We start from the raw sequence: 13,829 nt of genomic DNA on the forward strand, positions 1-13,829 counted from the left end.
ATTAGATTAAAATTGACTGTGTATTGGACTGCAGATTCTTAAAAAAAAAGTATATGTAGGGGAGAACGGGGTAATTTGTCACATGGGTTGGATGTCACATTCGTTATATCTCGCCACCAGAGCGCGCTAGCTCTGAAATGTTGATATAAAAAAGGTCCAGAATTGGGATCAGAGGTCACATACATAGACTTCCTTGGAGGAAGACAGCTGCATTTCAGGTGAGAGGATGTTTTGTGTTTTTCATGTCAAATTCAAAATATTTTGCTTCTCAGTATTTTTCTTCTAGGCTTTTACACAATGGGTTTATAACAAAACACTTGTTACCCTCAGAAAGTGTGAAGGGTAAACTATAGTTTAGATTGTGGTTAGCAAGCTAATTAGTTGTCAGATGGTTGTTGGCCTTGATGCTAGCAAGAAATTCAAGTTGGGGTTGGTCGTCAAATTTTTTGGGGGGTTGGTTGTCACATGTTATCTCAAGGCTGCAGCCAGAAAAGGAACCCAATAACGAAATAAATTGTCAAGCTGTATCCTCACTGACACCCCAGAGAAGGAAAGAATAGAGCAGGAAAAGGCAGCTAGCAAGCAAAAGAAAAAAGGGCAACAAAATCAAAACAACCCAGTGCATCCCAAACTAGACCAGCTGCCAAGGCTACAATAAGTTATGTAGGCCTATTTGTCAACTTGACAATGCAATTAAACATTCAAATTTGGTTCTGCCTCCTTGCCTTCTTTTTAAGATTTTTCCCATTAAGATAACATTGTGACAAACAACCCCATAGTGTGTGACAACCGACCCCTTGATGGGGTTGGTTGTCACAATGTGTCAGAGTGTCTTTGATGGTAAATTACTTCTTCATTACAATAAGTTGGAAAAAAAGAGAGACACACATTTCTAGCCAACACCTTAAGCTTCAATTTAATGTAGGAATGGCTATTGACAGATGTCTTGGTGATGAGCAATTCTCACTAGAGTAAAAAGTGTGCCTACTTACCCCGTTCTCCCCTATATATATATATATATATATATATGTGTGTGTATATATATATATATATACATATATAGCTATATATATATAAAAAATAATGTTTTTTGTTTGTTTTATTTTTATTTTGTAACAGTAATCTGTGTATCTGAATCCGAATTTGATGAAAATGGGGGCGGGACCTGATAAGCCTTTGGCTTCTTCCGTCTCCCTTCGGACAACACAAAGTATGATGTATGAATATTTGCAAGAGAAAATTGTGTATTGTGTGGAATTGTCCGAAAGAATAATAAATAAATAAAAATAAATAAACCCAAATTTTTCCAGTCTACAGCAAAAATAAAGGAATTGGCCTCAATGTTCCAATACTTTTGGAGGGGACTGTATGTGTGTGCTGCTTGATTGTGATTGTGTAATGTGTGTGAGTGCGATGTGTGTGTTGCTGATCTTACAGTGTGTGCGCTGATTACGTTTGTTGATTGTGTCTTTTGTTTTTAAGCTACTGTCATGTGCCCCCTTTAAATTGCCCCTCGGGGACGAATGAAGTGATTTGAATTGAATTGAACTCAAACACAGTGCACACTTCTCCATTGCGTTCTGCTGCAGATGTTTGTGGCTGGACTCACCTTAGAACCTCTGTGTGGACAGCTGTGTTTCCATCCAGGTTTTATACATGCTTTACTGCGTCTGTTAGCCCTATGGATTATCTGTGTACTAAGACATATAAGGAATCAGCTAAACAAACAGGCATGAAGTCAAATGTGGTTTGGACCCATAACAGATGATGTCCTTTTGTCCAATGCATATTTTCTCAGAAATACAAGTGTGTGTGTGTGTGTGTGTGTGTGTGTGTGTGTGTATGTGTGTGTGTGTGTGTGTGTGTGTGTGTGTGTGTGTGTGTGTGTGTGTGCGCGTGTTTGTGTGTTTATCTAGCATCTGTTCATGAAGGCCAAAACCTGAGAACATTGCTGATCACTGTGCAGGTTAACATTGAGTTCTGCAGAATGTTCATTTTGTTTTTTGATTAAAGAGAACTGTAAACTCATACACGTGTCATACATTTATTTTCTGTCCCAAATACAGTATGTATGGATAGTAGCAAACAGAAACAGGATAACTTGGGGTTAATATATGTCAATATAAATCTTTTATTTATTTTTGCATTCAATAAATCTTGCAAGCCATTCTGATATTGTTTTATATAATTGTACATTTGTGCTGATGTCACTGGAGTCTTCATTTCCCATTTGGACAGCACAAAAGCTAATTTAATCAAATTCTGAATTGTATTAAGCATATGCACTGAGCACAAGAGACATGTATGGTTTTGTAGATGAGAGGGTTACATCAATCTGCCATTTCCTCTGGACTTCCTGTTGAGAGAAGAGTGAACGGTTAAGGGAGTGTGTATGTACACACACACACACACACACAAACACACACACACACACACACACACACACACACACACACACAGAATTCCTATTGTTAGCAGATTGTTGACAGTGTGATAAAGCAGTAAGAAAAAGCAGAATTGTGATGTTCTGTCTTCTACCACAAGCTTTCTCTCACAATCGTTTAAATGCAAAATCCCATAAACAGTGAAAAGATGAAAGATTCCATCATACTGTGAATCCAGATTGAGCTAAACACTAAACTCATACTAGATGACCTCTACGATAGTGTTGACAGAGCAATATAGGAGAATATATCCAAACCTACTTACCTTCACTTCTAAAGGAAATCCTCTCCTGGCACAGGTTTCAGGTCTGGTCTGGAAGCAGTTGTATCTGAAATGAATTAAAGAAAGCAAAACCCGTGAAAGGGTTTATGGTTGATAGTTGTTTATGCTGCTGCTGCAGTGAACATGGACATACACATGTTGTGTCCATTTAGTCAGTTGAAAGATAGTATGAGAGAGTTCTGCTGGTGGATGGTAAGGCTAGGCTACCTGCGTAAACAGGTGAGAGAGTAGGCAGCTCAGGAGAAATACAGTTTAAACAGATGTATCAACTAGTAGGAAGTTGTTTAGAAGTATAGACTCCATGGGTTAAAGGGTACACACTGCAGCCATAAAGGCGGTTGACACGGAGGATGTCAGTAGAACTCATCTGGGTGGCCCTGCCAATGGCTACATTGCTGTTGGGGATGGGAACGATGGTTGGCTCCCTGTTCCTGGAAAAGGCAAACCTATGGTGCAAATACACAGTATGGATGAGAGGTTTTAATGTACAACCATGCACAGTTTTCTAAAATGCTCAGATCATCTTATCATATTATCATGGTAGGAAACATTTGCCTAGTCATTTGTTAAGAATAGTGAATGACCACCAGATGATGGATTATTCACACAACCAAACTGTAGGATTTTCAAGTTTGTCCTTTGTCAACACTTACATGCCTATCATTGAATTAGTTATTCCGCTCCACTGTGTGGCCAGTGTGGAGAGAAAGAGTGATTGCAGAGGTCAACTCTTTCAACATCCAATGGACAATGTGAGTATGGCTTTATTTGAGGACATTATGTAAACATGCAAAGTTGTGTTAATTCCAATATTCTAAAGTTTTGGTATGGTATAAATGAGCTCAATGAATGAACTGAGACGTTACCTTCCATAGTGCATGACAGAGTTGTAGTCATAGGGAGTGCCAAGGTTCCTTGTTTGGATCCTTCTGAAATTGTGCTCCATTCCTGTATGGGATCAAACAGATCAGTGAATGGTTGTTTTATTACACTGTGCAAGTCAAGATGGCTGAAAAGTGCAGTAAGTGAAATGATTGAATATTTATTGGAATGTGGTCGTTCATTCCTGAGCTCTGGATAAGCACATTAACATCCGACCAACAATATGATGAGCTCGAGTCTATTTAATATGCATGATACAGTAAGCATCTGAAAAGAGGTATGCATATTTATTAATGCAAATTATAGATATATCATATCAGTTTGATAAACTTTACAGAACTTCGGTTTAGGTGATGCGGGCTATGCTTTGGTTCTCATGACACAATAAGTATTTTGAACCAATCACAGCTGAATCTGCCCAAACGTTCTATAAAAACAATGACTGTTGCCTTGGTTTGCTTTGGTCTAGCCCACACAGTCCTGTCAAATGGTCTGGAGGGTTAAAAAGCGATTATTTAGATTAAGCTTTACAATGTATTATTTATGTTTTTATCACGTTTTTGTATAAGCTTATTGAGACACCCACCTTTGACATCATAAATGTTTTTTTACATTTAAGAAAAAAAAATCCATCAATATTCTACATAATTACTTGTTTTTTCAAATGGTTGTTAAAGACTGGTTGTAATGCGACCCACCAGGTATGACATTCTGCAGTAGGATGCGGACATTGCTGTCCCTGTCGGAGCGGGTCTGCTCATGGTTGAAGCCCAGAGCGTGGAGCAGCTCATGCTGGATGACCTGCTGGAACACACAGCCCTGCCGACTCAGAGACACTGTCTGGCCACGACCTCGCCGTCCGACGAATGAGAAACACCTGACAGAGAAAAGTCAATTCAACTACTGAACAGTCAAAATCACCCTGTGTTTGTCTACATGCTCAGATGTAAGACACATGTGTGATTAGGGTCTATGAATCCATCCATGCTGGTATATGTGGTATGTACATTGGCTGGTCCATACCCTGAGAGAGACTGGATGTCCACAAAGTCCGTCTGACGATTCAAGGGGGTGAAGCGGATGCAGGTGGACTGAGCAAATGAGCGCAGCCCTGTGACGATGGTACCCCTCTCTCTTCGGGCTTAACACCAACATAAACACGTGTTATCACTTTAGTTCAGTCATAATAAGTCAGACTTTATTTGGCATTATATGAAAATCAGTATTCCGTACCTCCTGTATTACTGTATTATACTGCCACCACTACAGCTACTTGTACTACTGATTCTGTTAATGCAGATGCTGCTGCTGAGACTCGTTTTAAAGGTCACATGTTATGCTAAATGCACTTTTTAAATGTGTTCTAACATATCCATGGGTCCACGGTGTGCCTAGAGACTGCCAAAATATTTTAAAAAATAACACTCTCCTTTTCTCACTCTCCCCCTTTCTGAAACCACCACCCCTCCCCCACCCAATATACTCCAGTCAGAATTCTGACCTCACAAACTGGAAAGCCAGAAGCTTCCACTGTGCAGCCCACACCCCTATTTCTTATTGGTCCACGGCCCTGACAGACAGAGGGCGAGGCGTATCTGGCTTCGCTTCCGGACAGGGGGCGGGGGGAGCTCAAAGATTGTATATTTACGAGGGTTAGCTGCAGCTCTTTTTAAAAAAATAGGCCATTGTGAGATTAGCTGAACATCAGCATAGTACAATACATTATCTGAAAGTTTTTTTCAGCAAACAATTAAAGAAAAACGTATTAGGGACCACTAAGACCATATAATATGGTGTATAATAGAACCGAAAAGTGTATAATATGGGAGCTTTAAAGGAGAAATGGACTGTATGTAAAAAGCCCTTTCATTCCATCAATGGCTGGGAGCTACCATGCAGGGTACTGGACGGCACATGAGGAGGTTGGGGTTCAGTAGCCTATCATTCTCATGAGTCTTTAACATTTAGACAGCAGGAGCAGGGGGTCAGACTGCTAACCTTGTGATTAATGGACTACTTCTGCTACCAATGATATACTGATTCTACTAGCCCTACACCTGCCATTGCTAATGCTGCAGCAATTGCTTCTATCAGTTCTACTTCAACTGCCACTACTACCTTTTGCTAAGACTAGCCTACTAGCCGAACAGCTTCGACTAACTTTTACTGCATGTGATATTTGTAAATTATGAGCACTTCATTAGTTGTATTTACTAATACAAAGATGTTGAGACTCACAGAACTGATTGGAGATGCGATAGGGAACATAGACGTTGCCATCAGTGGCTTTTGGCCACAAGCAGCCTCTAGCTGTGCAGGGATCAGCGTTCTGCAGTCCTGTTGGCATTGCTATGTCTCCAAACATCACTAGAGGCTCATCCAAGTTCTTTCCTGCAAAATGGATTGAGGGTGGTTGAGAAATGGAATGGTGGCTTCATGTTACTACTAATGTTTGAGTCAATGTTTGGTTCTATTTTTAAGGTTAGATCATGTTGGTTTTCAGAGAGTGAACATGTGCAGCTAGAATGATCATTTCACCAAAGAGAAGGAAATAAAGCAGGTTGAGTTGAGATGAACTTACCAACATTAGCATTTGCCTTCTCTAACAGCGTGGAGACACTGAACTCCTCATCATCAATGGTGTTGCCTGCAGAGTAAAGTAGTTTGTTCATGTGTCAGTATCATGATGTAAGAATACATATTTATTGAATTTGAATGTCATAAAATGACCCATGTCTTACCAGAAGCCTCATCACTCTTTTCAATAGAAGCATGCTATTAACACACAGAGCAAAATAAGTTGGTTGAATACAGTGGAATGGATATAGAAGCATGGTGGTCATCTGAATGAAGGATGTGAAAATGTTCTTCTACAGTATGTGAGTTCAGATAAAAAGTTGAGTTCCAGCAGAGATCTGATTTCAGTTTCAGACTATTATACTATTGTAAATATTATTATGACTGAAATGGCTGTACACGTTCAGAATTGACCATAGAAATGTCTTTAGTATCTATTTTAAATTAGTGACAGATTGAGTGTCATACTGTCCATATGCATGTCAAGTGTCTGCTCATGCTTACCTGTAAAGTCAAACTGTGGACAGAGAAGAAGAGGACACTGAGCACGGAGGCCTGAAGCATCATGGCTGACTGTAGGACAGCAGCAGCACTCCAAGAAAATGCATGTGGAAAGACAAGTGTTTGAACTTATATAGGTGAGAAAGCCAACTCACTTTTATCCTTATATGGCAAACGGTTCACCAAGGGCTTATTGACTAATGCCACTCAATTGGAAATGGCAGTTATTACTCAAAATGGACTGTGGTTTGTGAAAGAGGTGACCACTTTTTTCAGTAACGAGTAATTTAATGCATTTCTATCTCCAAACCAGTAATCAGATTAAAGTTATTCATCAAAGTCACTGTGCGTTACTATTTCTGTCATTTTCCTTAGTGAAACATTTTACATAACCGCACAAATGGCTGTGATTGCAATTTTATTTAACTAAATGTGCGCGCATGTGTCTCTAAACGCTCCAACCGCTCTTCTCTGTGTGTGTGTGTGTGTGTGTGTGTGTGTGTGTGTGTGTGTGTGTGTGTGTGTGTGTGCAGCAGCATTACGGCTGAGCCTAAGCTGAACTGTGGCAAAAAACAAACGCAGCGTCTGCTATCTAATATTTATGATTCAGGTACGGTGACGTTGAAGAGAAGTGTTTAAAACTTGGAAACTCAAACTTATAGTCGCTATGTCACGTGGCCACACACGCCCAGTCTATCAACACATGAGACAGCAAAGAGAAAAGTCAGATAAATGCACCTTTAAAACCAAGCAATCAGTAACTTAGTAACTAAGTTACTTTTTGAAAGTAACTGCGGCAACACTGCCTTTAAAGCACTTTGAATCATAGACATAATATAGAATAGACGCCGCATCGAACGCTACTGCCTATTGGCGCCATTGGCGCTGACGAGCCGTGGGGCCGCCATCTTGGACCGGTCAAATGTTCCGCTCAGTGTAGTCTGTTTGGCAGGTGCAATGAGCGCATGTTATTAATCATATCTCATTAAATGCCAAACTGATTTTCACGCGGTTTTCTTTGCTGCAAAGATCATACATGTAGCTAAGATACAGGGCCAGGGCTGTACAGTGCGACAGTTCTGATCGCATTTGCTACTGGAATTGATCACGTGCGATGATGAATACAAGTCCACTCGCACTAGTGCTAATGAGCAGATGCACAACACTGCTTAGAGGGCTCTTCAATAACTATCTCCAAATGCGGGTAAATGTAGTCTTTGGCTGGTGAAAGATGTGCGCTCTGGATCTGTGCTTGTGCGGCGATATAACCGGAAGGAGACGGCTCTTTACATTACCGCAGTTAAGTTAGCGCGTGTGCAAGCAGAACATTTCCTGTGCGCCTTCACATTAAAAGCCTGTTACTAGCCAAACATGAGTTGACTTTTATTCTGAAGCCGGTAAAACAGGAAGTTAGCGCTTCAGCTTGCAGTGCTCTAGCTACAAAGGCAACTCATTCAGCTGCAGAGAGTTTGAAATAAGCCACTGAAGAACTACTCTCAGCACATTCACAACAACCAATTTAATTTATCCTAAATTTTACCAATATGTATACTTATTCATTTAACAAGCTATGTTTAATGTTTTAAAGTTTGGTTTTAATTAACAGAAGGACATTTTCTATTTTTGTTATTATTATTAATATAATAATTATATATACAAAAAAATATATAGATACAGATATTATTTTTATATTCTTATGGGGAGAAATAATTCTGAATCAGCAAAAAATTGCAATTGGCAGGTTAGATTCTTTTGTCTAAATTGCAATCAGTGCAACCCTATTAATTTTTCTACAATTATTACTGCACACACTAGGATATAATATTAATTGTGAATCTCAAATTAGACAAAGATGACAGCCTCAAAGGTAATTAGAGCGAAATGCAAGGGTTAAGGTTATGCAAGTTTTCGAACATACTTTCTGTGCTACCAAATTTATTTTTGTGCTACTGATTTTTTTGGCTTGCTAGCACCAGTGCTACCACCTAAAAAAATAAGCATACAGCCCTGTACAGGGCACATGTGTTTTAATATTCATAGTGGGCTTAACAGTCATAGAAGATTCTGATATGATATAAAGTAACCAGACGTCCGAGATCAAAACGAGGAACATAATCCCCGAAAAGGGGGAACACGGAGACATTTCCATTTTGACTAGCAATCTGATTGAAAAACCTAATGTTGTGTCTTCAAAAACAAAACGGGAACATGTAGTTTTTTCTGTTTAGCCAGGGACAGGCATCCAACAATGGGGACGTCTGGTCACCTTTATGATAGCCTATGATGTGATGTAGGCTACAGAGCCGGCCCAAGCCTTCAGGGGGCCCTAAGCGAAATATGATTAGGGGGCCCCTCTCCAATGTTAGCGCTGCTGAAACTATAGACCTTTGTTAAATATAATTCACACACCCAGTGTTTTCCACTAGTGCCTCCACTGTGCGGCTGTGCGAAAATATTAGACAGCCGAGATTCAGACCCTCCTACGGGGGTCCGGGGGTATGTTCCCCCGGGAGATTTTTTTAACCTTTTTTAAGTGAAATGCATGAATCTGGTGCACTTTGAGAGGAAAATTAAGAGGCTAAATCTGAGAGATTTTGTGTGAACTAGGGATGGCCATTTAGAATTTTTTCTTTAACCGGTTAACCACCAGAATTAACGGTTATTAACCGGTTAACCGTTAAGATTTAATGTAGCCTATTTATAGTGAAATACATGACACATTATAGCAGGGCTCCCGACCTTTTTTGTTCCAAGGACCTGCATATTAATTTAAAAACAATTCAGGGACTATTAGCCAATTTAAATGCCTACATGTTGACATTCACACGGCACCTTGTCTGTTGTGAGAAGAGGTCTAGTATGCGAATCTAGGAGCAGAAAGTGAAATAAGTGACTGAAAAGGGACATTTACACACACACACACACACAGGCTTAGGGGATGGGTAGCCTACCGAAACCCGGTGCTAAGTAGTGCTGAGCACGGGGCAACATTTTGAAAGGCCGTAGTATTGATAAGCTCCGACGTTATCAGTACTGCATAACGGTACTTTACGCTTTTGTTTATGACGGATTTTTGCTATTGATCCTCGCACACAATCATGGCAGACCTCTCTGTGTCTGTGCAGGGGGCGGGCACTCACTGCCTGTCTGTCACTCTCTCACACTCACTGAGACGGTGATAGATGCAGAACAGCATCCACCTCAAGAAGGCTAATGCTAGCGCTGTGTTAAGCTAGCGGGAGCCCACGCTGTTAATTAAATTATACAAACACATGGCAGGGGAGTGTTGTGACCATAAGTTGTGACTGGCTATCTTTCTGGGAGCGTACATAGACCTATTATAAAGTTGAGAGTAGTCTACACGACTTGTTTCATTCTTTACCGACAGTTGGCATTCTTATATCCGGTTTAGCGATATCAAAATAAGAGTCCGGATTTCAGAGAAATTAAGATGATTTAATTTTTTTTAACCGTTTAACCTTTAGTATTAACCGGTTAAAGATGTTCTTAACGGTTAATGGTTAACCAGTTAGCCATGGACATCCCTAGAGTGAAAAAATAATTTGGACACTGGGTCAGATGAATTAGAAGCTATTGAAGAAGGACACATGGATTTTCCATAAAAATATTAATATAAAATAAAATATTATGGAGGGTCCTCTGGGTTGGGCTTGGAGCTCTTTTTCTTTTATGGGACATATTTCTCTGTAATATAGTGAATGCATTTAAATGCAGTGTGAGGAACGAAGCAGAACTCTGTTGTCCAGCTACTGTATCTTTTTTTCCACAGACGAGGCTGAAATAGGCTGTAGACTATACACAGTGCATGGGCAACTGAGGGCAGCCCCATTTCCAGTTGTTTTTAAATAAACTCAATACACACTGTGCATGGATGTGAACGTGACATGATCAGATAAATTCGCATTTTTAGGCTATTAATTATCTAGACCAAAACATTTTATTCCTTTTTTTGTATGATAACTTACATTTGCATAATATGATGTCAATATCAAACACATTATTATTATAATTTTTTTTTTTGAGGGGGCCCCCCAGGCAGTCGGGGGCCCTAAGCGACCGCTTAATTCGCTTATGCCTCGGGCCGGCTCTGGTAGGCTATGATCTGTATTTTGCAAATCACACACTATAAATATGATAGAGAAGCAGACACAGATAGGAGCATTAACGTCAGCTATTTTAATAAGTTGAATAAAAAATATATGATGAGGGATATATAAATATACATAGCCTATAAACAATAATAGAATACATTAGATATACATGACAGTTGTTTTAGGCCTATGGTAGAAGACTTAGAAACAGCTTCTTTCCACAAGCCATCACTGCACTGAACACACACGGGCAGACACACACACACAAGGACAATGTGCAATAATTGTAAAACAAGTACAGACACATTATCTATTTATTTAACTTACAAAAGCTCACTGCTAGAAAACTTGGTCTGCTGCAACTCTCAGCGCTTTTAAATCAAGTGTGAAGACTTTTCTGTTTCAATTTTAACCTGTGATTTTATTTAAATGTTTTATTTCTATTCATTCGCTTTTCTAATGTGTATTGTGTATTTTAATCTGGCCCCTGTAAAGCACTTTGAATGGCCTTGTATCTGAATTGTGCTATATAAATAAACTTGCCTTGCCTTGCTACCACTAGTCACACTTCAAAAACGAGCCTTAAGAACAATCAATAAAGCAGGATATTATGATGACACAACCTCCTGTTTTTACATTTATGTAGGCCTATCATAAAGTTCGATGACCTGGTTGACTATCAAGTGGCACAAATCATGTTTAAAGCAAGAAACAAACTGCTACCAGGCAATATTCAAAAACTGTTTTTGACAGAGAGGGGAATATAATTTGAGGGAAAAGTTACATTTTAAGACGTCAGCTGTTCGCTCGATTTTAAAAAGTCAATGCATTTCAATTGGTGGTGTGAAACTGTGGAATGGTATGAGCACCTAGCTAAAGCAATGTCCAAACATGATCCAGTTTAAAAAAAGCTACAAAGCAATGATTTTCAAAAGCTACAGGGAGGAGGGAGAGCTTTAAGAAGGGATAACAAATAAATATATATATATAATAGCAATGATAATAAAAATTGGGTCTACAAGTTTTGAATACACAGGTATTCGAATACCTGTGTAATATACATGTGTGTATATATATATATATATATATATATATATATATATATATATATATATATATATATGCAGTATATATGCAGTATATATGCAGTATATATATAGTATAAAGCGGTGAAATCCTTCAGTGGATGTGGCGCTCTGTGTGGTGCAATCAGAGTTGCTTGGTTGCAAAAGCCGTTTTGTGTTCATATGACTTCTCCAATTTGTGGGCACAGTTGCAATATATGTTTGGTTTACACACATGTTTGCAGAAACAGGAACAATGACTAAGGGAACAGCAGAGAAGGTTTTGCTTTTGTGATAAAATATCTGAAAACAGTGTTTCCTTTCATCTATTACAAAGAACCCAAACCTAGAGCCCTCTGATTTGAAGAACTTTCTGAACTTCCATTTTTATCAACATTTTTTGAAAAAGTGGTTCCTCCCAACTTTATCTTTAATGGCACAAAATAACTCAGTTGAAAAATTAAATACAGTTTTAGATCTTTGCACAGCAATGAAACTGCCCTCCTCGAGGTAACCAACAACCTGCTTTTATTACAGTAACTGCTGGCAGAGGAGAGAGTGCAATTTCACAGTTTTTGCCTAATGCTTAACACTAAAAGTGGTTGCTATTGCCCAAAGGCAAGGCAAAGCAAGTCGAGGCAAGTTTATTTATATAGCACAATTCAGACACAAGGCCACTCAAAGTGCTTTGCAGGCAGTGTTGCCACAGAAACTTTCAAAAAGTAACTTAGTTACTAAGTTACTGATTACTTGGTTTTAAAAGTAACTAAGTTAGATTAAAAGTTACTTTACAAGTTACTTTACAGGTTTTGAAGCCTGTATATCTCAATTTAAAACATGCACATATTAAGAATCATTGAAAATATAAAAAATAAAGCTTTCACTAGGCTAGTAGCCTATAGGCATACTGTTTTCAAAATAATAAGAATTATGGTTTAATAAGAATTATGGTTTTTAATAAAAAATACGTTTTTCCCCCCATGAAAATAAATGCATTCCTCCAAAGTGCAAAGACAGTAGCAGTGTCTTTAAACTTAACTTGCTTGGCCCTTCACTCTCATGCATTTATCTGACTTTTCTCTTTGCTGTCTCATGTGTTGATAGACTGGGCGTGTGTGGCCACGTGACATAGCGACTATAAGTTTGAGTTTCCAAGTTTCTCTTCAACGTCACTGTACCTGAATCATAAATATCAGATAGCAGACGCTGCGTTTGTTTTTTGCCACAGTTCAGCTTAGGCTCAGCTGTAATGCTGCTGCTGCACACACACACACACACACACACACACACACACACACACACACACACACAGAAGAGCGGTTGGAGCGTTTAGAGACACATGCGCGCACATTTAGTTAAATACAATTGCAATCACAGCCATTTGTGCGGTTATGTAAAATGTTTCACTAAGGAAAATGACAGAAATAGTAACGCACAGTGACTTTGATGAATAACTTTAATCTGATTACTGGTTTGGAGATAGAAATGCATTAAATTACTCGTTACTGAAAAAAGTGGTCCGATGCCAGTAGCGCGTTACTGCCGTACTTCATTTTGCTTTTAAACTGTAAGTGGGATCTTGAATATGAAACTCTTCTGAACCATGTGGTTCTTCCCTTTATGCCTCAGAATGACTCAATGAAGATGTGTTTTTCATGATGGTACCTAAAACAAGATCAATGTTTTGGCCTAGGAATTCAGTTTTATTTGTTATATACATAATCAGTGACTGCTCCAATCAAAACCAAACAATACTCTGCTCCTGCCTGTGGACAAGAAGCAGAAAACAAAGTTCACCTCTTTCACAAACCACAGTCCATTTTGAGTAATAACTGCCATTTCCAATTGAGTGGCATTTGTCAATAAGCCCTTGGTGAACCGTTTGCCATATAAGGATAAAAGTGAGTTGGCTTTCTCACCTATATAAGTTCAAACACTTGTCTTTCCACATGCATTTTCTTGGAGT

The 13,829-nt window shown here is 39.0% G+C and overlaps 1 protein-coding gene across 1 annotated transcript; it reads right to left on the reverse strand.

The window, feature by feature from the left end:
* Positions 1-2,159: 2,159 nt before the first annotated feature.
* LOC307254919 (low choriolytic enzyme-like) lies at positions 2,160-6,777 on the reverse strand. Its single transcript, XM_080033484.1, has 10 exons — positions 6,691-6,777; positions 6,351-6,384; positions 6,191-6,256; positions 5,848-6,000; positions 4,633-4,750; positions 4,308-4,486; positions 3,594-3,675; positions 3,049-3,173; positions 2,710-2,773; positions 2,160-2,356 (listed from the first exon to the last, which is right to left on the reverse strand). Exons 1-9 carry the CDS (start codon positions 6,751-6,753, stop codon positions 2,718-2,720), a joined length of 876 nt encoding a protein of 291 aa, XP_079889610.1. The 5' UTR covers positions 6,754-6,777; the 3' UTR covers positions 2,160-2,356; positions 2,710-2,717.
* Positions 6,778-13,829: the final 7,052 nt, after the last annotated feature.

This window comes from Ammodytes marinus, assembly GCF_949987685.1.
Source record: "Ammodytes marinus genome assembly, chromosome: 1".
Lineage (NCBI taxonomy): Eukaryota > Metazoa > Chordata > Actinopteri > Uranoscopiformes > Ammodytidae > Ammodytes > Ammodytes marinus.